This window comes from Mugil cephalus, chromosome 11 (assembly GCF_022458985.1).
Source record: "Mugil cephalus isolate CIBA_MC_2020 chromosome 11, CIBA_Mcephalus_1.1, whole genome shotgun sequence".
Classification (NCBI taxonomy): domain Eukaryota; kingdom Metazoa; phylum Chordata; class Actinopteri; order Mugiliformes; family Mugilidae; genus Mugil; species Mugil cephalus.
In genome coordinates this window covers 5,934,981-5,956,010 of record NC_061780.1, presented here as the reverse complement: position 1 = coordinate 5,956,010, position 21,030 = coordinate 5,934,981, and the positions used below count along the sequence as shown (strand labels likewise).

The window sequence follows — 21,030 nt, the reverse complement described above, 5'->3', positions numbered from 1 at the left end:
GGGGGAAAGACGGGGAAAAAGTGAGGAGAGCGAATGGGACAAGATGACAAAACAAATGAGCGAATTTCTCAGTTTTTCCTCCCTCTTTCATCTTCTACTCTTCTTTGACTTCTTTTAATTGCCTGTCATTTAACTGAGCCCTCTCCTCACTCTCTATCCCTCCTCTCTTTCCCTCTGTCTGTCCTTAATCTCTCTCTCTCTCTCTCTCTCTCTGACAGAAACTTCAGTCCTTCTCTCATCCGCCTCTCTCTCCAGCGGTGTACTGTGTGGACTGCACTGCTAATCAGAAAAATCAGCATAAAATTGTCTCTTTCCACTTTCTGCCCTCTCGTTACAACTGTTTACTTTTGTTTATTTCCACTGATCTTTCTGTCTAGTCTGTGTCTGGCCCGCACTCATATCTGTTGTATCTTTCCCCTCATCACCTATAGCCTACCATTCTTTCATTGCACCTCCTCCCTCCCTCTTTCTCTGCATCTCTTGTTTTGACCTTCGCATCTTTATGTCTATCCAGCCCTTCGGCGTATTTCAATCACCTCATCCCTCTCTTGCCCCATCCCCTCTTCTCTCCTCTCCCGCTGCATTGCATCTCCCTAAGCACTCTCCTCTCCTCTTGTCCACCCATCCCATTACTCTTTCTGCTCTCATATCACCTCTTCCTACCCTTCACAAACTATCATCTCCCTCCCTATTTTCCCTCTCCTCCCTTCCTTTCCATTTTCTGACAGCCAGTGCTGGTTAGCTCTGGCGGTTTATGGCCCGGGTCTGTCACAGCCCCAACAACCCTGCGACTATGGGTACCACACACCCCAACAGGGGCTTAAAGGAAATTTACAGGACTATTACACCATGGCAACTACACTGGAGATTCACGACAGCCAAAAGCGCTGGTCTTAACACCCCCTTCAAATCCACCACATGGCCGCTTTCCCTTTGGTGTGTGCACACAATTTGTGTCACACTGACGAATGCGTATGTGGGAAAAATGTACAAATGTGCGCGTGCATCAAAAACTTACAGGCCTGTGTGTGTGTGTGTGTGTGTGTGTGCATGTATAAGACAGTGGTAATTGTATGTGAGAGAGTATATGTGAGTGCACATTCAAAGCCCAACACAAAACTGCCCTACTGGCATGAATTACATAACCAAGCTCGCTGCCAAGACACAAACTCATTCTTTCTCTGTATCTCTAACTCCCCCATTGTCACCCCCATCCAGCATCTCCCCTAACAACCCACAAAACAGAATGTCCTTCTGTTGATCTAATATGCAAAACGAGAAAAAAAAAAGAAAAACACTGAGCTGAGTCTCTGGCACAGGGGGGAAGGTACTGTCCGCAGCAGGCTATGCTTGTTTACCAATGAGCAGCAGGGAGGGAACACTTCCCTGCATTAAGTGCATAATAATAATAATGACAGGAGGTATTAATAGCGCCAAGCCGCTCTGTCACTGATCTCACTCCACTTCATGTGCTGTCTTTTCTTACCCTCTCTGCCGCGTGTTCAATCAATCTCATGACTCTTGATTTCAAATCTCACCCTCAAGCAGCTCCTTTTGAGGCCCCGTCTCTTGTTTTGTCTTTGTACCCATCCCCTCCATCGCTGTCTTTCCTCCATCCACACACAGACTTCACTGTTCTCCATCTCTGCCTTGTTATTTCTCTTTTTCTGCCTCCGCTGCCCCCCCTCTTCCTCGCGTACAGCTCAAGTTCCTATTTGCTCCTGTCCTTGTGTCTGTCCGACACTCACGTATATTGGCACGACTGCTTTCCGCCAAATTCTCTGTTCTATTTAACAACCACTTCATTTGGTTGACGATATCTCCTGTTCTGAGGTCCATCTTTTTTTTATTAGGTTCCTCAGTGGGAGAAAAAGGCTTCAGCCGCTCTCATATCTGTCTTCCTTTCTCTGTTTTCATTTCTTATCATTTTTCTTTTTAAGTCCTCCGGTCCACCCGTCGCCTCTCTTTTTCTGTCTAGTCTCTAATTCCCCGGTCCTTTTACCTTGTGGACATGCACCCCTGTCTTCATATTCTCTCAGTTCCTAATCTTAATTACCAATTCTAACTTAATCACAAGCATTTTTAACAACTCATCTGAAATTGTCATTTCATGAGTCCGTCGTGAGCTATCCCCACTTGGTCATTGCGTGGGACTGGATTGAATTTAATTCGGTATCACTTTGCGCCAATTAGCATCACATTCATGCATTCATGCTCTCTTTTTATAAAACAGAAACATCATATTAAAATATTTAGAGGAACAACATATCTGTAGGGAGTTGAACACAGAGCTTGTGCTTGAGCTACAGTAAACTGTGCATCCCTGCATCCTTTGCATTAAGCAAACGTGTTTAGATGACGTGCTTGTTTTCCCTGATTTATACGTTGAGTAATGGCACTTGAGTTTCCCTCCGGGATCCATACTTCACATCTCACCGAATCTGTGTGTGTTTCAACATGTGAGCGAGTGCAAATTGCACGAGACTTACGGGTGATGCAGAGCAGAACCAGGACCAGGCTGCGCAGGGCCACAGAGAAGGGGGCAGGGAGGAGGCGGCAGCAGAGGACAGAGCACCGGACAGGCCTCATTGTGTATTGAGGAGTTTGTGTGTGTGCGAACGTGAATGTGTGTGGCTGTGCACGTTTGATCAATGGCTCTTCTGTGACCCTGCCTGCACTGCAACAGACAAACTAGTCCTCACACACACACACACACACACGCACACACATGCACACTACGATTTGTCCTCAACTGCAATGCTGCAGACACGTGCACCCGCTAACTGCTCAGCTTTACTTTGGTGCACTCAGACAGAACTTGTTGTTTGAGGACAACCCTTAAAGAAAGAGCTCTTATGTGCCACACTCCTTCACAACACATGAAAACTGCTTAAGCTGCAAAGTCACATGGGACGGACTTCGGGCTTGACTGCAGCACACAGAAGTTTGGCCACAGCTCCGGGTGTTAACAGAGACAACGATTTAGTCCCTATATCACAATGCACACAGACACAGAGGCGATGTTAGGGCAACAAAGTTCCTCTGTTTCCTGTAGCACCTTGGGCTGCTTAGAAAGAACTTATGAAATGTATTATTTTAAAGCTTTGCTGCTACGAAGCAGTGCAAAGGCTCGGATGAACTAAAAAGAAAAACACCACCAAGCTACTTTTTTTTTTTTACCACAGTGCTTGGAGGCTCCTGAGACCAAAGCCTGGGATTCTTACATCAATAAACCAGAAAAAAATACCAAGGGTGTTAAAGCAGACCTGCAAAACTGGTCGTTACCAGCAACAGTATTCAATAGTGGCAGGTATGCGATTAACTGAGGGATAACTTAATTAGCTCCTCACCAACCAATTAGCTCTCACAACTAAGAAACGTATGACCAAGAGGAGAGCCAACAATCAGCCACACGGACAATCACAACAACCACTAGGCTGCTCGTCTCCTTCAGGTCAAACCATCAATAATAGTATAATAGAGTCCCAAAAAGTCTGCAAAAGCAAGCCTTATTTATCTTTTCTTGTCTAACGGAGTCACCTACATGACTGAGAAATCAACGGCAAAAATGCAAATTCTCCAAAAAGATTGTATTTTAATGAGCCAAACGAGGTTTTTAGCACTTCAGCAGTCGACAAATGTGCAGGCAGAAGTCAATGTTCCTTTGCGCTACAACGGAATCATCCAGGCCTCTGGAGAGACTGAGACACTATCTAACTGCGGCTCATCTGGCAACAGCTAAGGTTAAATAAAATCCATTGAGCTCGAGTGGCACTCTGTAAATGACAAAGTGTGAAAGTGCTCACCCCGTGTAGAATAACCTTCTTGCAAAGAGTGCAGCAAACTGCAGTCAGACACTTTGGTTTCAGATATTGCATATAAGCTGGCCTGCTATTTTACCCCAGAGACTTGCACATTATCCTCAAGAGGTATCTACCGTCATTCGCTTGAATGCTAAAACTTTGTCGACGCGCTATCATGTACACACTGTAGCGTAAATGGACAGTGATTTTACATGGTAATTTTAGACTCTAGAATAATCACAGGCTATCAGACAGTGTAATCGTACAACATCGACCTGCCTAACGCTTCCTTTCCAACATGCTCCACTGGGTGCAGTCAGAGTCTGTGCGCACTCCGGATACACACCCGCTCATACACATTGATCTGAAAGCCTGCTGTGTTTAAGGTCCAGACGGAGTTCCGCTGATTGTCAGGACCTGATGTGTTGCCGGTGTGTGTAGGTCTGGTGTGTTTGTATGTGTAGGTGCGAGTGCTTAATGTGTGTTTGTAGTGTAGAGACAAAGCGTGACGAGCTGCACCGCACACCTCACTGAGCACTATCTGATGGAATAAAGTGCAGGTGTCATCCTTAGATTACTACACACTGCCCACTCTCTTTCACTCTCTGTGCCCCTGCAAACACAATGAGGTCTAGCTGCGATGGCCCTGACACTTCTGCCAAAGCTGAAAGCAGATCATCGCCAATCTTCCCTACAGTGCAGACTTCATTGGTCAACTGGCTGATGCTGAGAAAATGACTCTGTGTTGGTGTACACCAGCAGCTCGTGTCTGGAAGGTCTGAGGCCTGGCAGCAGAAAGATAGGAACAAAGTCTCTCCACTTGTTCAAATTGATCTCTTGAGTGTGTCTAGTAAATCCATTGTAGCCCCCTTTCTCTGTCCTCATCCGTCAGTCCTTCAGTCCGTAGCAGTTGGTAAGTTCCCACAAATTTGTCCTTGCTTTGCTTCACGTCTTTCCCGCTGATCTACGAAAACAGTTATAATCCCAAAGTGCTATCGCTGTTGATCACATCCATCTGCCTAGCCGCTTTCGGTCTTTCACTTGTTTATATAACTGTGGCCACCCTCCCCTTGCTTGGAATGCGTGTGTGTCAGTGTGGGATCAGTGTCTGCATATTTTGCATGCTATTTTGTGAAGGTTAGGGTTGTGTGTTTGCGGCTGGAAGCAGCGACAATGGTTGTCTTTCAGGTCAACAAACAGTGGCAGTGTGTGAGTTTGTCTGAATGTGCGAGACTGTCCAGAGTTGACTGAAGCAGAGTGTACATTTGGCTAACTGTTTGGCCCTTTCACTATCTACTGCCCATTAATTTATCCATGCAGGCGCACACAGAGCCATCATAGTGCCTCTTTATGCTAAATGGACGTTTTTATGGCAGCAGGGATGCACATGGCTGTCTGCTGACAAGAACCGCGTCCGTGGCTGTGTGTTTTGTGATTTGAGGTCGATAAAGCAGAAATGAACATGACAATGGCTGTGTTGTGAGTTATGCTGATGTGAACCCGGCCCATTAAAAGCTACCTGCTCCATATTTTCTCACTGATGAAACAGAAATCATTGCTAACAGCTAGACCAACCTGTCAGCACATTTTGCATCAACACATCGTGCATAATGCAGCGCCTTTGTTCAAACTCATTTCCACGTGTACCGTCATTGCTGCTCTTGGCAATAACGCTGGCAAATCCAATAGTGGAAGCGAACTACACTACACTCACTCGCGTCTGTGACTTTCATTGTCTTGTAAAATGCGACAAGCGATACAGTTTTGCTTTTATAATAGCACCTCTACTTGTTGTTAATCAACTCATCATAAACTATCACTTGTAATCTGACACAGGTTGTATTTGCAAACATCTTTATGCATCCAATTTGAAACATGGTGTTCCCTATTATTGAGTCAAATAAAGTCAGATTTATTTGTCAAGTGCTTTTATCCAAATAGGGTCATCACAAAGTGTTTTATAGAGCAACAATGGACATAATTACAGACCAAAAGAAGAACATGTTGCAAATCACTCCATGATAGAAGAGTATGTGTGTCTGTGTGCGTCTTTAGCATCCCTCTGTGGGCAACCCCCCGATGGGTGTATTTGTTTTTTGTCGCAGTGTGTGCGGAAGGAAGGGAAGTAATGGTAAATTGTGTCCCCTATCCCCCTTCCTTTTTTTTTTCCTCACTCCCTCTCTCTCATCCAAATCAAATTTTTAATGGGCTTCATTGGTGCCACCGTGGAATAAGTGTTGCCAAAGCACTTAAGGGGCTTAAGTCAGCAGCGTGCTGAAAATATTAAGCACTCAAACAGCCTTACAAGGATCCCTGCCTGCTTAAGTATGCCGAGAAGGTCGTGCCAGCATTTAATACCAATGGTATTAAAGCAGTCCGACAAGGGGGAGGAACAGAAATATAGATATATATATATACACATACAGTAGGTGCCTCAAGTGGGAATAGATGGAGAGATGGATGGAAGCGTGAAAAGAGGCTGTGAAGATATGAGGTGGACAAGGGATAGTCAAAGGGACAATTATGGGGAAAGATTAACAGTGAGGAGACGAAAGAAGTGAAACTAATGACAAAAGAGACAACACAAAAGTGAAACGAAGATGATTGTAGAGGAGGAAAAGAAACACTTAAAAAAACAAAAAAAAAAAAACAACAACAACAAACAAGCAGCGAAGGGGAGAAGAGATGCGAGGGAATTGGGCCAAGGTGTGGGAGGTAAGGGTTGATGGGATAGCTGTGAACCAGCAGCAGAGGGCTAATGCAGAGATTCTATCGAGAGGCTTATCCAAGATTAAATTTCTCTTTGTCCTTAAGGCGCTTCTTGGGTAAGCGGAAGTGTCGAATTTATTTCTTATGTCTCCCTTGAGGTATAGCGGGGGAGTGGGTTGGGAGCGTGTATGTATGTGTGTCGAGGCGCGCGGCGGCGGTGATGGTAGATGTGAGGAGGGGTGCACATGCATATGTGTCTGTGTAGGCGGGAATCGTACGGGTTTTATTAGCTGGAGACGTGTGAAGGAGGGCATGTGTTCCTCCTGAAAGGTAAAGATAAATCAAATTAACATCATACTAAGAGTGTTTCACGATAAGCGAACACCCAAGTATGAGTAAGGTTACAGTAAAGTAGGCATGTGAACGCATACATGTATACATATTCATGAAACGAATGTATATAAGTGTATAATGCAATTCAGACAGCAATGTTAAGTTGTATTTCTTGATGAAGTTTGTTTTATAGAGATGCCACAATGTTTAGACCTGATCCTAACTGAGTAATATCCTCTGGGATTCTCCTCAGTGTGAACAATTTACAACTGCTATTAAAGACCAATCAGCTGGATTCCTTAAACATTATCTTTAACCTTTACAAAGGGGACATGAAACATTTCAAATTGGAGGCCATGTTTGTGATAGAAACAACTACTTTGACCCAGGTCTGAGTCATTGGCACACTCAATCAGTTCCCTCCTGACCCTCTGCTCTCTTTCTCCCTCATCTTTCTGATTTCTTGTTCGTCTGGCTGACTTGGTGTTAATGGCTAGCCTAGAGCCACGCGCTAGCTAATCCAACTGGGTTCCCTCTGAACTCTCTAATTAGAAAAGTCCCGGCTCCCCGATCCACGGACACTATCAGTGGCTGTGTGTTCTGAAGGCCCGGCTCAGGCTACTTCCTGCTCAACTCAAGCTCCTGGGAAAACGAATCGATACGGCCCGATCATCTTGGCAGCTTTCGAGTGACACCCTTGGTCTGTCTCCGCACAATTTCATCCAGTGAAGTTTAGAATTTCTTTATTTTCACAGTTTGTTGACTGTGGAGCTTGACAAAAGATAAGTCAATATTGCTCGCAATATGACAGGCTAATAAGGATGCAAAACAGATTTTGGGATTTGAATCTCGGCATGTTTTGGAGGGGAATTTGCTGTATGTGCAAAGAGTTTGTTTTCTAATATTGTACATTGTGTCGTTTTTGTGTGTGTGTTTTTGTATTGAGTAACTACAGTAAGCCTTAAAATTGAACCCACTTTCTAGCTGACACCAGACTTGGCACTCGCTTGGAAGACGTCGTGGACATCCTATTATTAGCCTCATTCTGTTATGCATTTACCGCACATTAAAGGGAACACTTTCAGTTTATTCTTCTTCAGTCGGACAAAGAAAGAAAGAGCATGCACTTTGGACTGCAACACTCTTCAGTGACAGGCTGCCAGGACTGAAGATGGAGAATGCTATTGATGGTTGGTGCTAGTGTACTTGAAGAAGAAGCTTTAGTTGAAATGCCATCATTTTGTTTAAGTGCCCAACTCACTTAATCAGGTAGAACAGTGATTCAGCAAAACATAATACATAAAACCTTTCTGACATCCCAGCCCCAAGCAAAGTTTCTTTGATAGGGCCATTCATGAATGTGACCCAGAAAACAGTTTATCTCTACAACTCTTCATCTTCAGTGCCCATGTGGAGGAAAGCTTGAAGAGCGCTGACTCACAGCTGGGAAGTGTGGAAATTAAACAAACTGACACGATAAGTCTAAGTCTACAGCAGCAGAGTTACCTCACCTCTCTCAGTGCAGGTGCCACAAATGCCTTTGCGCAACCCTGTCTTGTAAAAATACATATAAAATGTATGTTGTATAATAATGCTGGGGAAATCACTCAATTTTCTACAATCAACAAACCCTGCTAGGCAACGCAGTAGTGCAGGGCTTTGCACTGACGCCTCACAGCAAGTAGGTTCTGAATATATTGGGAAATTACTATTTGTGTGGTTGTGGAAAAGTAGACCCCAGACAAAGTCTATATCTGAACCTGAAAGTGGTTATCCAAGTGTCTTCTGAGACTTTCAGCTGGTCACCACATGACTCAGACCTTAGTCATGAGAGTTTCAGGTGGCCGTCGCCCTGCAGAAGCCACTTGATGAGAGATGAGAGATATTCTGCAACCTGGATGACTGAGAATCCTCATAGACAGACAGTCTGACAGGACTCAAATCAGAGCCTCGGGTGTCCAAGCCGTACGAATTGGAAACTCAACACCTAACATCCTTCCGCCGTGCTGCATAAGAACCGTGAAGCATAATAATAGTCACAGCAATTACTTCTCCTCCTATACTTTTGCATACACATTCAATTTTGTAGTAGACAGGGTTGTATTGTGAATTAGCGAAGCTGCCCCGGAACATGCCAGGAATTATACAGCGCCAAGTATTGTCTTGAATCCCAAAAAAATGGCAATGATTAAATGTACCTTTAGTTTGAACGGAGCAGAGAAAAACAGGAACCGTTGTGCTTGCGTGTACAAAGGGGTTTCAGAAAGATGACAGCGCTTACTAGTGTGAATAATATACACGGTGGTGAGGGAAGATACGGCAGGAATCAAGGTGGAAGCAGGTTTTCTCATTTGCTCAGACTGAGAACTAAGCATTACAGCATATAGGCCAACAAATCTCTTTAGCACAGACAGTGACACTTAAATGTGCTCCAGGCTCTTGCTGTTTTCATACATGCATTACTAAACAGATACACAGACACAGTATTTACAGTTTTAGTTTTTGGCATTACAAGCATATTTTATGCATCACTGTGCAAGGCTCCCACTGTGGGATCCTACTGAATGCTAAACTCCGTCATGCCTTATTCAGCAAGATAAATGCAAACAGCGTTACCTGCCAAGTTGAAAACATAGTATCTAAACTTCCTAACGAGTGTTTCTGCTCGCACCATGAGCCACATGCTACACAGCGACCTGCTGGGAGTAACACTCATTATCCATGTGGCATCATACCTCCCAGTGGCAGGCTATGACTCCCTGCTCGCTGTTTCCTCTGCTGCAGTGCATGTGTCAGTCTCTCTTCTCTGTGTTCCCGGTGCATGTGCTAACATTTGCGAGTCACAAGTGTGGAATCGTCCTTTGTTCTCTGGTGCGAACGAATGACAGATAGCTGCCTCACTGTACCGGCATGTGTGCGCTGAGCCTCACCGTCTTGCTCCCTACTTTCCAGGCATGTGAACATGATTTGTTATTGATCTTGCTATCAGTCTGTCTTTTGGGGATGAAGTGTTACATATATTCCATATTTATACAGTATGTGAAGCTGGAAGCGTGGTTAGGACCAATTTAGCCGCGTGCTGTTGTTTTCGTGACGTGGTCGATTAGGACTGAGCAACAATGGGCCCCCTCACCGATGGGAGGAAGGGGGGGTGCTGTGCCGACCGTCTTGCCCCCATTCCGCCAATTCACAAATGCCTAACAAAGGGATAATTTCCCCCTTGCATGATATAATCTTTCCTTTCACCCAGGGCCTCAATGGAACTCTTTATGGCTTTTTATCACATCTCTCTTCCCCTCCCTTCATCTCTTTCGGTCTGTCTCCCTTTCTCCCGTCTTGCCCTCTCTGCCTCAGCTGCATTTCGCCATCCCTTTCTTGCTTCACTCTTCTCTCACCCTGACCTTACAGAGGGTCTTCGCGCTCAAGTCACTCCTGCTATTCTTCCTCCCTTTCCCTCTCCCTCTTTCTCTCTGGAGGAAAATCACACACTCATCAGTTTGCCGGCTCTGTTCCTGACGAGCAGGCTCGCAAGGAGAATATTAACGAAGCTCCTCAGCCAATTAACACCTAAAGCACATAACAACCTTTTATGCCGGCAGACGCACGCCGATGCACGTGTGCGTAACACCAGACAGGCACACATACATGCGAGTGTGCACACGCGTAGTGTGTGCACACTCGCACTAGTAGCAAAAAGACTCACATAAAGAGAAACACAGATACACGCTTATAGATTGAGCTGATGAGAGGGGGTGTGGAGGGGGGAGAAGACAGATATATGTTGTGTGAAGAAAGGGATGAAGTAAAGGAGGAAATCCGTGAGAGAATTTTAAGGTGGCTTGGATGCTAATGATAATACCCGCACACTTACTCACACATTTTGGACACTGACATACGCAAACTGATCTTCACCAGGACAACAGAATGCATAAAACATTGTGGCAGAAGGGGCATTAGCAGTGAACCTTTCTGCACACGCACACACACACACACACACACACACACACACACACACACACACACACACACACACACACATTTCTGGACACATGCAGGGCTGTATCCTCGTATGCATAAAACATGGTGAGAGACAGCCGGAGCAGGGGGCGTGAGGGAGATAGGAAGAACAAGTGCGAATGGACAAAAAGCGTATGGTAATGACCCGGATAACGAAAGGCGGCCGCAAAGGCTGGAGAGTCAGAGAGAGAGCGAGAGGAGGTTGAGTGTGTATGTGATAAAGTAGCTGTGAGGCGCGAGAGGGAGAAACTTTCCTCACGGCCTGCTGCTTTTGGATCGAATAGTGTGCAAATGAAAAATGGAGATGAAATAATTAGACAGGCTGACTAGAAGCGCTCATCTAAATATGTAAATGCACTTAATTTTACTTTGATTTGCTCCACTGCTTCCCTATCACTCTCCCACTTTCGTTTTCCCATTCTTTCCTCTCTGGCGTTTCCATTCCACTGTCTTTGTGTTTTTCCATCTCCTTTCTCCCCCTCTGTCTGTCTTTCTGCCACATGCCTCTCCTCCTTCTCTGGCCTTCTTTCGCCTCCTTTCTCCGGCCTGCATGTTCAAGCTATAGCATGTTAATGCCATGCAGTGTAGGTACGCGCACCCAATTATTCAGTTTTATGGACTTACAGCATTGTGTATGTTTAATTAGTTCATTCACGCCTGTCTGCCTCTATGATGGGGTGCGTGTGTCTGTGCATGGGTGCACACAGCCACATGCATGCATGGCTAGGTCTTTATGGTAAAGAATATATTGGGATTCACACGTATAACGCAAGAGTGACTGGTGTTAACACCTTTCCCCCCGGCTCTAATTTCATTCAGAGTTTAAACATTTTCAGCTCTGATGGGAGCACCTTTGCTGTTTGCTCTGTCTGAATTAATTCACATCATATCATGCCAATTTCCCAAAGAATTACTGTGAGATGTGCACCGCTTCTACTTCCTCTCAAGTACTACATAAGAAAATTAGGGGTGGAGCCGAACCCGAATACGGTATAAGGCAAGGCGCAAATAGTGTATGTTTTTTACAAATTCGAACTCATTCGAACAAATAGTTTTCATATTATTTGTAATCGAGAAAAAGAAAAAACATCCTATCAAAAAGCTGCTTTTTGTCATGTGACAGCAGTGAATATTTGTGCGCTTGCCCGGATTGAATGATGTTCAGGAGTCAGGGTGAGAAGTCTGGACTCCGTAACAGAGGAGGCTCTGACCAGATGAAACAAATAGATTTTTTTTTATTTTTTTTACCTTAACTGGTTTGCTGAGGGAACATATAACTTTTGGGAAGCAAAGTTTGACCGGGAGATTATTCCTTTACGTTACATTAGTATTCAGACGTCTATAGTCAGGTTCTCTCATGTTAGCATTCATCTTAGTTAGCATTCGTTAGCTCGGTACTTCAGACTGTTGTCCATTGGTAATGGTAAATGGTCTTGCTTTTATGCAGCTCTTTTTCTACCTATTGGTACTTAAAGCACTTTATAGTCACAGAGGTTCAGTTTCTTGCTCAAGGACACTTTGGCATGTGGCTCTTTCCGGGGATCGAACCACTATCCGCTCTACCTACTGAGCCACAGTCGCCACTATTGTCTCCCACAAGCATCATCATCACAGTCATCTTCTGCCCCTACATGTCAGCCTAAATCACCTATGTCAGCTGCATTTAATGCAAAACATCAACCAATATTGCACATACATCTATAATTATTGTAATAGCTAATTAAAGAATACTTACACTTACACATGCATATCCTAAATTAGAAGTGTGACACAAAACGATGGATTTTTACATGCATTTTGAATTTTATACAAATACAAATACTGGATGCTTCGCACACCACTAATGAAAATATGCCTGTAGGTAAAACTACGGCTTTTCAACCATTCACGTATACAACTGTGTCACTGAAGGTTTTCGCTAGAGGGGACACCAGAGAACTCTGACTTTGGGCTGGTTACAAATCGGTGGTCACAACCAGCACTGTTAAATGAGGGCAGGGATGTTAAAAACGCTGTCACCCTGTCCTCTGTTTTTTTTTTTTTTCCAACATTTTCTTCCATGCACATGATCTGCCATCGTTTCCATTTATTCTTCCAAGTTTCTCTATTTACTAAAATGGCACTGATCTGCTGCGCACTATTTAGACAAGCTGTGCAGCAGCAATGACACATGGTGCAGGTAATTGCAGACTTGGTCAATAAGTTTGTCTTTGGTGTGTTCCACCATTTACATCCATGCTGTTACAGCGGATGTGGGACACGAACAAAAGCCATCATGGTGCGTCTAGTGTGGTTATAATAGACTATGAGAGTCCCTGCGAAAAAAGGAAGCTGTCCTACCTAATGAAATGCCAAAGTATAATTCAATGTGAGTAATATATTTCCTGAGAGGGTATCGTTCATGACAACTATGGGGAGGAGGGATGATTATATAGACTAACTCCTAAAGCATATAATGTGAATGGGTATTGTGTTAAATCCAGCCTGAATGTCTTTATTATGGGAGACAATTTGAGATACATGTGGTGATTATCAGATTAGTAGTGTAAAATGCTTTAAACTTCCCCTTGAAGCTTGTCATGTAGCTCATAATGCTACTTTTTTATGTCTAATAATTATAGTAACAGTGTAACAGTTCCCGGATTTGTAATAATTAAATACATTTCGCATGAATTCTGAAAATGATGGTTTCTGCATATTGTAAACAAATCTGTCAGCTAAAAGCTGTGAAATTAAACTCTCGCCTCCTCTCATATTTTCGAACTTTTTAATAATGACATTTTGAATGTATGTCAACTGAGCATGTTATTAAATTAGACTGCGCATTTTCGCTGTCACCTGCATTTGCACAAGTCTCTCCCCGAAACAAAGAGCTCAATTTAAACAAGACTGCGGCACCTGGAAGGATGAAGGGAACATGAAAAAGTGAGCAAGCTTGTATGTGTGTCTAACGTGAGCATAATGAGATTATGAGAGTCTCTGCAAAAAAAAAAAAAAAAAAAGGCAGCCGTCTTTCTTAATGACAATCTGTCAGTGCTCTGCTCTGAGTGCTCCTCCTCTTCCATCAGTTGTCGTGTATTTCTCCGGCTCTTTCCTCCTCTCTGTAGTCCGGCTTGTACCACACATCCCTCACTGGGATGCTCACTTACTGTTCAGACAAGGTGACTCTGACAGCAGTCCCCCTGATTTTACTTCTCAGAGCTTCCTCTTCCCCTCTTTTTCTTTCTCTCTGACTCCTGTCATCCCTTTTTATGTCTTCGTTGGCTTTCTTTTTTACTGCGACGGCAGAAACCTAATCATTTCAGTAAGGTGAAGCTGTAACGTGTATATCAGGCCTCCTGCTTCTTTTAGACATCGCTTCTTATCTGTTAGATACAGAGAATGTATAGCCTTAAATTAATAACCGGTGTCACGCTCTTGGTTTATGGGGCATTTGTTTGGTGCTAAAACATAAATTAAGGTGGCTAAAGAATAAGGTTCTCACTCACTAATTGTGACACACGATGAGGCTGCTAATTGTGATTTGGTTGATAAATGGATTAGACGGAGTTACGACTGCTGAAAGAAAAAAGCATGATTTATTGGATCAAAACAAATTTATAACATTTTCCAGACTATACTTGCTTTTCTCTAGGAACATGATGAACTGCAGTATTGGTTTCGATTAGATTTCTCACAGTCTGTTTTTGTTATTGTTGTTTTCAAGGCTTAGTTTTATTTTCTTATTGTTGGTTTTATTTTTACCATAAAAAAAGGAGGGCGACATTCTTTGTGTTCTGAGTTTCTTCTGTTGACGACATATCGCTAAAGGTATGAAACGAAGCACATTTTTCCACTCGCGCCCACGTGCCTCTCCACGGCACTAAACAGGCAGTTGGCATGTTCAGAAGCACCTATCACTGCCTCCACACAAGTGACCCTGACACAGTGCTGTTTTTATTCACCGTGCCCTTCTCCTCTGCTCTATTCTCCACATCCTCCAGCTCTAACTACCCTCAGGCTCTGTTTATTCATTTATAACTTGCCACCACTGTTTCTCCCTACCTAATAAGCTTCAGTGCTCTCCTGCTCCGGACTGAGCAATGAGCATGCAGCTGCAAACATACACATACACGCACACCAATCAGTCATTACTGTGTGGAAATTATTAAGTGGACTATCTACAGTAAATTAATCATACTTTTTATAAGCAGAGAGGGCCTAATTCCTACCCACACACACTCACTGGCAGACTCTCCAATCTGCTAATTGTTTTTTTTCCAACTGCACTGTTGAGTGAATTTTGGCTAAAAAGGAAAATTAATGGGAAAATTCACAACTTCTGCTTCACCCACACTTTTATGAGTGCATGCCAATCACACCGACAACTCTGTGGCTCACAGCTGAGGCCAAGAGGAGCAAGGGCTGGTTCAGCCTCTAACCCATTTGTGCCAAGGGAGGAAAAAATTATCAATTTATCTAAAGGGCTTTCTTTCTCTCGTTCATTGTACATCGGGCCACAGGAAGCTGTTTGCCTTTAACAAGCAAATACTTGTTCAAAGCACTTTAACGAGCTGATAGCACCTCTCAGAACACAGTGAATGCCGTGCACACGCACGCACACGCACACACACACACACAAACAAACACACAGGCATGCACATTGCTCTGTTTAGTCCTGGACGACTCAAAGTGGATGGAGAGTCTGCCAAACCTCAGCACAGGGATTCATCAAATGAGTCGCTCACAGCAATTAACCAGCCCAAACTTTATATACCTCTTGTCTCGTTAAAAAGATTCCAGATTTCACATTTAATTCAGCTTGATCAACAGAACAGTAGGTTACCTAGCTTGAGGGAACTTGGGGGATTTGAGACTATTTAGAGGCTAACCACGAGAAGAAGAGTTAGAGCCGGCTAGCACAGCTAACACTTACAGCCCTGCTGCTATCCGGCAGCGTTTTATCTGCGAGGCCCCTTTACACCTGTTGATAATAATAATGAAGAGACTAACACCCCCGGCAGGGAACTACATTAAAGTGGAGCAGTCGCAAACAGGCCTAATAAGGCACTATAGAGCCTCCACACCAATAGAATGTAAGCAGTGTAAGATAAGAGACAGACGGATGCGTTCCAGTTTTAATACACGACCTCAGGAAATCCATCATAACTGAAAGCATGTTTGCACAAGTATTCTATATGTATATCTGTCTGCGCACAGTTTGCTACCCACCCACACACAAACACAAACACAGACGTTAAAGGCCTGATTTACTAGAGGTTTGTTCGTGCAAAAACATACGCAAACGACGTTACACGCGCAAAGTGATGACGAAGCTGATCTACTAAGTGAGTGTAATGAGTGTTGCATCTGTCAAATGGGCAAAATAGCGCGTGCAGTCCACTTAGCGTGTTTGGCTTAATGAATATGCAGATACGCGCATTTCTGACAGAACACTTATTTACTATATACTATATACTTATAGAACAATTATTTAGCACACACAGTATGATTTACCAAAGCTGAAAGTGATTGCGGTGACTGTTTTTTTGCGCCTATATTTAGCGCGTTTGAAGTCTTAACTGACACGGCAGTGGCACAAATGGCTGTGGTTCTTGTCGCGAGGAGGAGGCGTAGGCACAACTAAAGGCAACGGAGAGATCAAATCTTTTCTGCTCGTGTCAATGTGTTCGGAATGGCAGAAGCAAAAGTAATTGAGATATATCGCCCATACAGCAGTGCGATTTTGGAGGTTTGATTACATGCGAGATTTTTCCTTATGTCTTGCCATATTTTTTTAATTTCACCCGGAGTCCTTCTCGTTTTCCCCAAAGCACTGACCTTGTCACAGGTAGCCTCTCATTTTGCGTTTCTCCTGGCTATGTTAATATTTCTTTGCTGTAACTCCAAAAAGTGGTTATTTGTCTCCACCTCCAACACCTCCAATTCCACGGCATCAAATTTCATTTTGTGCTTTCGTTCAGTCTGCTCTCCCATATTCTCTTTGGCGGAAAGCATTAGTGGGTGCAAAATCCTCATTTAAAAAGGGCGGTCTCCATCACTTCTGCACCTGTTGTCAGTTGTGCATGCATAGTAGATGAACACACACACACGCAGACATACTCGCACAACCACCCATTGCAGCTAGTTGTTTCTCCAGACCAAGCACCACATATTAATATTAGCAAACATACTCACCTACGGACCTTTGCCCCAGAACGGCAGCCAATCAAGTGACCTGAGAGTGGGCTTTGGGAGGGGGGCTGTCAATAGGACTTCAATGTCACCGTGTCACCAGCACAGATCTTCTTCTCCTTTCCTCTGTCAAGCTTTTCATGTTCTTTTGACACAGTTATTGATGTCAAAGCACTCGAGCCTCACTCTCGTCAACTCTGCTCCTCTCGCTCACCCTCTCTCTCCGTGTGGGAGGCACTCCACAACTTCAAAACCCCAACCTATTTTGCAAACATGCTGCATTAGATATTTAAAGAAACGGTTGACTCTCAATTTATTTATGTTTTCCATCGGTATGCTTCTAAGGAGACCTTATTAGAGAAAGATGAAGCACTGACCTCACAAAACCGAAGACTGGTATCATTTGCAGATATTTATGCCATTCTAACTCTTGTTTACTTGCTAACCAATATCTTATATTACACATTCAAACCAGATCTATATTGAATACTATAATAGTCCTGGAATTTGAGATGCCTCAAATAAGAAGTTATTGCTGTGACTATGTTTTCTGACAGTGATAGTCTAAGTAATGCAACATGTTCTGAGAGGGATTATGCCTCACCAGAGAATTTAATGTCTTCTAGTGGCTGTCAGGTGATTGACAGTAAACAGAGCACAATGTAACACAGTGATAGGAAAGCACTGAACCTGGGGACTCTCTGGCACAATGAGATAATGATAAAACAGAGTCCTAACAGGACAAAATCAAGCCTCCATTTTTGCTGTGATGGATTTTCTGTCTTAGACGATTGTCAAGTCTGCGCAAGTTGTTTTTCAAGTGCAATAAAAATGGCAGCCAAAATGGCTTCTTCTGATGGCGGAAAAATAATCCATTTTGTCTAGAGCTCTATTCGAACACCACTCGGATAAAAATATAAACAAGGAAGGTGCAAATTTTAGCAATGTCACCCTTTAACTGAGACAATCTTACTCGTTCTATATCGCGGACTTTAGGACCTCTAATCTTCAAAGAAAATACCTGTGTACCAGTGAAACCCCAGTCAAAACAACAAAGGAGTAAAAGGATGAAACTGAGCAGGCCCTGCCTCACGTTACACACCAATAAACTCCGCTCTCACTGACTGCTGACGGTTCTACTACTGGATAGACCTTGTGATCCCCAGGCAGCACAGGATTTGGTCAGGATCTTTACGGACTTTGGGTTACAATTATTAAACATGTTTGACATCATTGGGGCAGTTTAAATCAATCTGCAAGTGCACAGAATTAGCAGAAAATGAATCTTAAAAACCTTCTATCAACCAGATAAATTTAGGCTGCCCACTGGTCCAAGCCTTTGATCCAGTTGTCTGGACGAGCAAATCTGCTGTAAATCAGCTCCATAATCCTCTGGCACATCACCAGCCGAGCTCAGTGTGTGTCTTACACCTTTTTCCAACTCTCATTCTGACTCACATTCTACACCACACATAGGACTTTCATTCGCTTTTTGTCTGCATCTAGATGGCTGGCAGTTGGAGCACCTCTAAAATTAGATGGGTATTAAACTATGAATGAGGACTCGCATCATAAGATATTTAGTTCTTTGATAAAAACAGACAGATATGAAGTAAACTATGGTTGGACTCCCTAAATAAGCACACTTTACAGCCTGTGGGTCTTTTTTTTGTGTGTGAATTCGATTACTATGGCACATGTTTTAATCATAGCAACAACAACAATCATCTGAATTTGTTACAAGCATGTGTCTCAGCTGATTTGTCAGAAACAAAGCTGAAATCGTTTGAAAGCATCAATATAAACCTACCTTTAATCTATCTGGGGACCGTTAGTACCCCCAGAGATTAAGTAGGGACCCCCTACCTACTATATGTGTTCTATATTAAACTCTAGAGCTATTTATAAATATGTATTATTATCATTTTGTATTCAATATTATGTCAGTCAAATAACACACAGGTTCTAAATTATTTATATTTATATTTTTATATTTTTTACATGGCTGAATAATTGACAGTTCCAGGATTTAACTCAGCTAAATGTAGTTCATCTGGGGTATGCAGGCTCCTGATTGGCTCAGCAGTAATAGAGGCGGGGCCTACTGTGTACAGGAAGCCTAAGCTGACAGATCTCGGCCAGTGTGACACTAGCTGTTGAGACAGCTCCTGTATTGCTGACTGAAAGATAACGTCTTCTGCGTCCATTTATCGCTTTGCTGAAATATGTTGGATCCATGTTAATGTGTATTTGAAGAAAGTGAAATGTGTGGGGGAAAGTTAAAAAAAATATAGAAATGTCTAATCAAGTAAAGATATTGTGACCCCCCCTGCAGTACCTCGGCGGACCCCCCAGGGGTCGGGGACCCCCTGTTGAAGACCTATGCTTTAGTGTATCAAGCAATATGTGGCAGTGTCATAGCACCTACCATCATTTTCAGTGCTCCGTTACCACTGTGGCCCCTCGTGCTACTACAAAACATACAGCATGTGCACAAGTGTGAGGAACTGTGGCTTCAAGAATCTGTCAAACAGCATGTTATTATGTTACCACACCATCATTTCAGACAGCAGGAAACACTGAAAACCTCCAGCTTTTTGTCTCACCCCAGCCCTCCCTATGCCTTCCTTTATCACTGTGTCTCTATCCGTCTCTTCCTGTGCCTCAGCTGCAATCCTTCCATCATTCCTATCTCTCCCTGGTGTGCTGTGCTTTTTCGCCTCATCGCTTCACCAGGCGCCTCCCCTCTCTGGCCACTGTTTCTTATTCTCTCTGTCTCTGTTGTTCATGTTGCACCTTACATCCCCTTCCTGCCACACTATCTCCATCATGCCACTACCTCTCCTTGAGTCATTAGTCTATCTTTTGCTATCCCTCTCCTTATTTCACTCCCACTGTCCTCCGTCATGTCACCATGCATCATTTTATTTCTTATCTGTTTGTCATGTTCTTTGTCTTTCTGAGAATTCATAATCTGTTACACTACCTTTCTTTCTTTCTTTCTTTCTCTCTTTGTGTCCGGCGTTTCCTCTCCTCCACATGAAGCAGTTATCTAGCTGATATCGCTGGCCCTGCCTCTCTCTCCATCTCAGTTTTGTGTGCATTTTTAAAACATGAACAAAGCAAGAGATGGTATCAAGAACCCAAGATATTTTTTTATTTTCTGTTTGTGTTACTGTTTATTATGCCCAAGGCCTCACAGAGTGATCTGTGATAATCGTTAAGATCTTCTGAATTTTCTCCTCATTTCATCTCTCTATTAGCAGAAGCATATTCTCCCGTAGCCAGGAGGACCTTTGTTTCTGTAAACTGTGGTGAACCGTTTCCTCTGGCAGCAGGAAACATATTTTGTGGTGCATGGCAGCATACAATTCAAGGGGAAATCATATATGCAACATATTTGTTTGTTTCCTATAAATAAAACTGTGTGCGTGTGATTAACCTTGTGGATTCCTAAAACTTGGTATGGTGGTTTGAGTCATTGGTTGCTATGGTTCTTGTGTCCATCACTTACTGCTGTTAATGCTAGAGTTCAACGAGAGGACAGGAGGGGGAAGCACACACACATATTTGTATGGCTATGTTTGTGAGGACATTCATTGATATAATGCATTCTCTAACACTTAACCCTAACCCTCACCATAACCTAACTGTAACCTTTATCCTAGAGCCAAATCTTAACTCTCAGACAACCTTGTAAAGAAGTGAGGACTGGCCAAAATGTCCTCACTTTGCACAGAAAGAAAGAAAGTCCTCAGAAAGATAGGTGCACAAACACAGACACACACAGACACAAAGAGGAACTGTAATCCAAGCTGGTTCCTGTAAAATATCAAAAAATATCGCAGCACAGGGACACACGTACGTAAAAAAAAAAATATGGCCACACAGATAAAATGTGAAGTAGAGGTTGATGGCAACCTAGTGTATGTGAGCATGGGGACATTCAGTCATGAACACGCAGGATGCTGACAATGCAAATTAAAATAGTTTA

At 43.4% G+C, this 21,030-nt stretch overlaps 1 protein-coding gene across 4 annotated transcripts in view; it reads right to left on the bottom strand.

The window, feature by feature from the left end:
- cadm4 (cell adhesion molecule 4) overlaps positions 1-21,030 on the bottom strand; it is a 144,109-nt gene that overhangs the window by 32,625 nt on the left and 90,454 nt on the right. For 2 of the 4 annotated variants that reach the window (XM_047597911.1, XM_047597909.1), the window contains exon 1: positions 2,490-4,830. The exons of 1 other annotated variant lie outside the window; for it this stretch is intronic. In XM_047597911.1, the coding sequence (XP_047453867.1) occupies positions 2,490-2,589 (100 nt within the window). In that variant the 5' untranslated portion in view covers positions 2,590-4,830. Of the gene's footprint in view, positions 1-2,489; positions 4,831-21,030 lie in introns of those variants that run through there. One more of the 4 variants, XM_047597913.1, reaches the window with a different exon arrangement.